This window comes from Primulina eburnea, chromosome 15 (genome assembly GCF_022965805.1).
Source record: "Primulina eburnea isolate SZY01 chromosome 15, ASM2296580v1, whole genome shotgun sequence".
NCBI classification, from domain to species: Eukaryota; Viridiplantae; Streptophyta; class Magnoliopsida; order Lamiales; family Gesneriaceae; genus Primulina; species Primulina eburnea.
In genome coordinates, this window is record NC_133115.1 from 3,138 (window position 1) to 7,500 (window position 4,363).

Below are 4,363 nucleotides of genomic sequence, written 5' to 3' on the forward strand. Positions count from 1 at the left end.
CCTGGTCAGTCTCCCACTTCTACAAGATCCTGCCCCACCAGAGGGTGTTGTTCCTGGTTTTAATTGGGGACCCAGCCTCAGCTTCAGAAAACTGGCACGGGTCCCAGACGTAGAGGGAGAAAGAGGCCAGTTCGGCAGGTTCTTCCCAGGAAGAATCCTCTTGAGTCGAATCCTTTGAGGTGCTCTCGCATGGGCAGGATGCGGAGACTGATCCTGTTGGATTAGTTTGTGTTGATACGGATCCTCCATGTGGTAATCTGGAGGATGCCGGTGTTGGGGACTTCTGGAAAGGATCAATTGGAGTCTGTTCTTGTTGAGGGTGTGATCCTCAGTGAGGAGGTTATTGCTGGAGGGGTTCAGTTGGGTGATTGTGTGGATGGTATTGGGGTACCTTCTACGTCTGAGTTGCCTGTGTTTGGTTCTCTGGGGCCTTGCACTTTGAATCATAGTAGTCATTCCATCCCCTCTGTTCCTTTATCTCCCTGATGATGCTTCCTCTACGGTAGAGGAATTGATTGCTAGGCAGGGTCCTTCTGTGAGTGAGTTGGTCTTCCGGCTGGAATCTGCTGGAGATTCTGATCATGAATTTGATCGGCATTCGGAGTCGGGTGATGGCTCTAGGTCTGAAAGTCGTATTCTGGATGCAGATATGGGGGATATTAAGAAAAGGAAGGAGAATGCTTTTCATAGGTCGCGTAAAAAGCGACAGGGCGGTTCTGGTGCCCATTCTCCATGAATTTTCTCATATGGAATGTTAGGGGGCTCCGGAGCTCGGAGTCTCAACAGAGGCTACATGCCCACGTTAAAGAAAAGAGAGTCAAGATCTTGGCTATTTTGGAAACCCATGATTGATCTAGATGTTCGTTTTATGACTCGTCGTTTTGGTTTTTTCTCGAGTTATATCGAACTCCTCGGGTCATATCTGGGTTTTCTTTGCTGAGGATGTGATGGTTGAGTGTCTCCTTGATCACACTCAATTCCTTCACTTCAGGGTTTCTGCTAGTTTTTTGCCGACCACTGTGTTTTGTTCCTTTGTTTATGCTAAGTGTGATTATATTGAGCGCAGACAGCTTTGGACTTCTTTGCTTCAGGTTAAGCCTGATCATGGTCCTTGGCTTGTTGGTGGCGACTTTAATGTAGTTAGGAATTCGTCGGAGTGTTTGGGTTCTTCTGGTGGGCGGTTTGCTTCCATGGAAGAATTTAATCACTTTATTTTGGATTCTGGGTTAGTGGATGCTGGTTTTGAGGGGTCTTCGTTCACATGGACGAACAAGACCATTTGGAAGCGTCTTGATCGGGTTTTGTGTCTGTTGATTGGGGTGACCATTTTCATTCTATTCGTGTGGAGCACCTCATTCGGACAGTCTCTGATCATTGTCCTCTTTTTGTGTCAGTCCCGGTTTTTGCTAGTGGGCCGAGTTCTTTTCGCTTTCAGAGCATGTGGCTCAGGCACCATGGGTTTTTGCAGACGGTGCGGCTTAATTGGAATTTGCCGTGTCATTTGAACGGCATGCACCGTCTTTTTGTGAAATTGAAGCGCCTGAAGAGCCATCTGAAGTGGTGGAACAAGGGTGTTTTTGGTGATCTTTTTGCCAAACTTGCGGAGGCGGAGCAGGCTGTCCGGGTTGCTGAGGCAGTTTGCGAGGCTGATCCTTCGGATTTGCATTGGACTACTTTGTCCAATTGCAATGTCGATCTTGCTCGAGTTACCGCCATGGAGGCGGATTTTTGGCGGCAAAAAGCCGCTTGTAGGTGGTTAGAGGATGGTGAGAGGAACACCAAACTCTTCCACAATATGGTCAAGAAAAAACGGGTGGCTAATAAATTTTCCGTATTTGGGATAATGGCTCTTGCCTTACTTCCCCTGATCTTATTCAGCAGTCTGGGGCCGCCTTTTTCAAAACCTGCTTACTGGGGATCCTTTTGTGCTTTCTTGCCCAGATTTTTCTGACTTCCCCTTGGTGATCTCGGATTTGGAGAACGCCAATATTGCTGCCCCCCCTTCTTTGGAGGAGGTGCGGGCGACTGTTTTCTCCATACATCGTGATAGTGTGGCGGGGCCTGATGGTTTCTCTTCGGCCTTCTTTCAGCATTGCTGGGAGATTGTCCATCAGGATGTTTTGGATGCGGTTCTTGATTTCTTTCGGGGTAGTCCCATGCCACAGGGGTTCACTGCCACCACGATCACATTGATTCCCAAAGTCATGGGTGCTCAGGCTTGGTCGGACTTTCGTCCTATCAGCTTGTGTAATGTGACCAATAAGATAATTTCAAAACTTTTGTATTCTCGATTGAAGGTGGTGGCGGAGAGGCTTGTTTCGTGGAATCAGAGTGGCTTTGTTCCAGGGAGGGTGATTTCGGATAATATCCTCCTTGCTCAAGAGCTTACTCATAGTCTTTCTCTCCCCACCCGTGGTGGCAATGTCATTTTGAAATTGGATATGGCCAAAGCCTATGATAGGGTCCAATGGTCTTTTCTGTTGGATGTTTTGAGGCATTATGGCTTTTCAGAGCAGGTTGTGTCGATGATATCTGCCTGCATTTCTCATTGCCAATTTTCAGTTAATATCAATGGTTCACTCACCGGATTCTTTGGATCCACTAGGGGTCTCCGACAGGGCGGACCCTTTGTCCCCGCTTCTTTTCATTCTAGGGGCTGAGTACCTTTCGCGTGGTCTTGATCGTCTTTATCGTCAGTTTCCTGCGATTAGGTACCGATCTGGTTGTGATCTCCCTGTTTCCCACCTGGCTTATGCTGATGATATTATTATTTTTGCCACTGGTGGGAATCGTGAGATGAACAGTCTCATGGATTTTTTGCATCACTATGAAAACTGCTCGGGGCAGTTGGTGAATGCATTTAAGAGCGCCATTATTTTGCCTCCGAGGTGTTCTGGTCGTACTCGTTCCCGTCTCCTTCGTATCACTGGGTTTGGGGAGGGTCATCTTCCTATCAAATACCTCGGAGTTCCTTTGTTTCGTGGGAATAGAGTTTGCTCTCTTTTGATCCCCTTGTGCAGATGGTGAGTAAGAAGTTGGAGGGTTGGGAGCTTAAAACGCTTTCCCCGGGGAGTCGTATGACACTTCTTAGGAGTGTTCTTCTTTCGGTTCCCCTTTACATGTTCCAGGTAGTCCAGCCACCTCTGGCAGTTATGAAGAGGCTTGAGAAGGTTTTCAATGGTTTCTTGTGGGGGGCTAGACCCTTGGATAAGAAATGGCATTGGGCGAGGTGGTCTCGTGCATGTCTTCCTGTCTCTGAAGGGGGTCTTGGATTTCGCAGGCTCAAAGATATTGTGGAAAGCTTCTCCATTAAATTATGGTTTCGTTTTCGTCAAGGTTCATCCCTATGGGCCAAATTCATGATGAGAAAATACTGCCAGTTGGTGCATCCAGCTTGTGTTTCATCTACTGGGTTCATTTCTCCCACTTGGCGTCGTTTGCTTAAGATTAGGCCTCGTGCTGAATCTGGCATTCGATGGAGAGTTGGGATGGGAGATGTTAATTTTTGGGATGATATCTGGTGTGGGGATGTTCCATTATCTAGTCAGTTACCGGTTAGGGGGGATCGAGGTGTCAGTGTTTCTCACTTTATTTCAGATGGGGTTTGGGATTTTGATTTCCTCTGTTCAGTTGTTCCTCCCTCTATTGCTGAGACTATTGCTCTGATCCCTATTGCATTGGGTGAGCCCGATTTGGCCATTTGGGTGCATAGTTCTGACGGTGTTTTTTCGATAAAATCCGCTTGGGAGCTTGTCCGCCTGAGAGACCAAGTTTCTGATATATTCACTCCTTGCTGGGGCAGTTGGCTGAGGCCTACTATGTCTTTCTTCCTATGGAGGTTTTGGCATCAATGGCTTCCAGTTGACGATGTTCTCCAGCGTCGTGGTTTCGAGTTGGCGTCTAAATGTCAGTGCTGTGCGATGCCTGAGACATTCACGCACATTTTCATTGACAGCCCTATTGCCAGATCTGTATGGCATTTTTTTGGGGCTGTTTTTCATGTCCGTATTCCCTTACTAGTGATTTCAGACTCTTCCTCAGTGCTTGGAAGAGGCATCCGGGGTGGACACCTAGAGGCCACGTGAAGGAGTTTTTGCCTTTCATTGTTTTATGGTTTCTCTGGACAGCTAGGAATGATGCGAAACACCGTCATTTGCACATTTCTGGGGAGACTGTTAAGTCTCAGATTTTGTCCTATTTGCGTCTCGCTCACGCTGCGTCTACTGTTAAACCTATGCACTGGCGTGGTGTTTTCCATGCTGCGAGGTCGCTGGGGTTTTTTGTTGATACGCGCAGGGTTCATAAAATGGCGATTGTCCGTTGGTTGAGACCGCCGGTTGGGTGCTTCAAACTGAATGTGGAT

General features: G+C 47.6%; 1 protein-coding gene across 1 annotated transcript in view; it reads left to right on the top strand.

The window, feature by feature from the left end:
- Nucleotides 1-947: 947 nt before the first annotated feature.
- Nucleotides 948-4,363, top strand: part of LOC140814237 (uncharacterized) — a 4,274-nt gene continuing 858 nt past the window's right edge. The window contains exons 1-6 of the mRNA XM_073173156.1: nucleotides 948-1,305; nucleotides 1,395-1,766; nucleotides 1,882-2,516; nucleotides 2,563-2,850; nucleotides 3,021-4,053; nucleotides 4,128-4,315. Coding sequence (XP_073029257.1) covers nucleotides 948-1,305; nucleotides 1,395-1,766; nucleotides 1,882-2,516; nucleotides 2,563-2,850; nucleotides 3,021-4,053; nucleotides 4,128-4,315 — 2,874 coding nt within the window. The remainder of the gene's footprint in view (nucleotides 1,306-1,394; nucleotides 1,767-1,881; nucleotides 2,517-2,562; nucleotides 2,851-3,020; nucleotides 4,054-4,127; nucleotides 4,316-4,363) is intronic.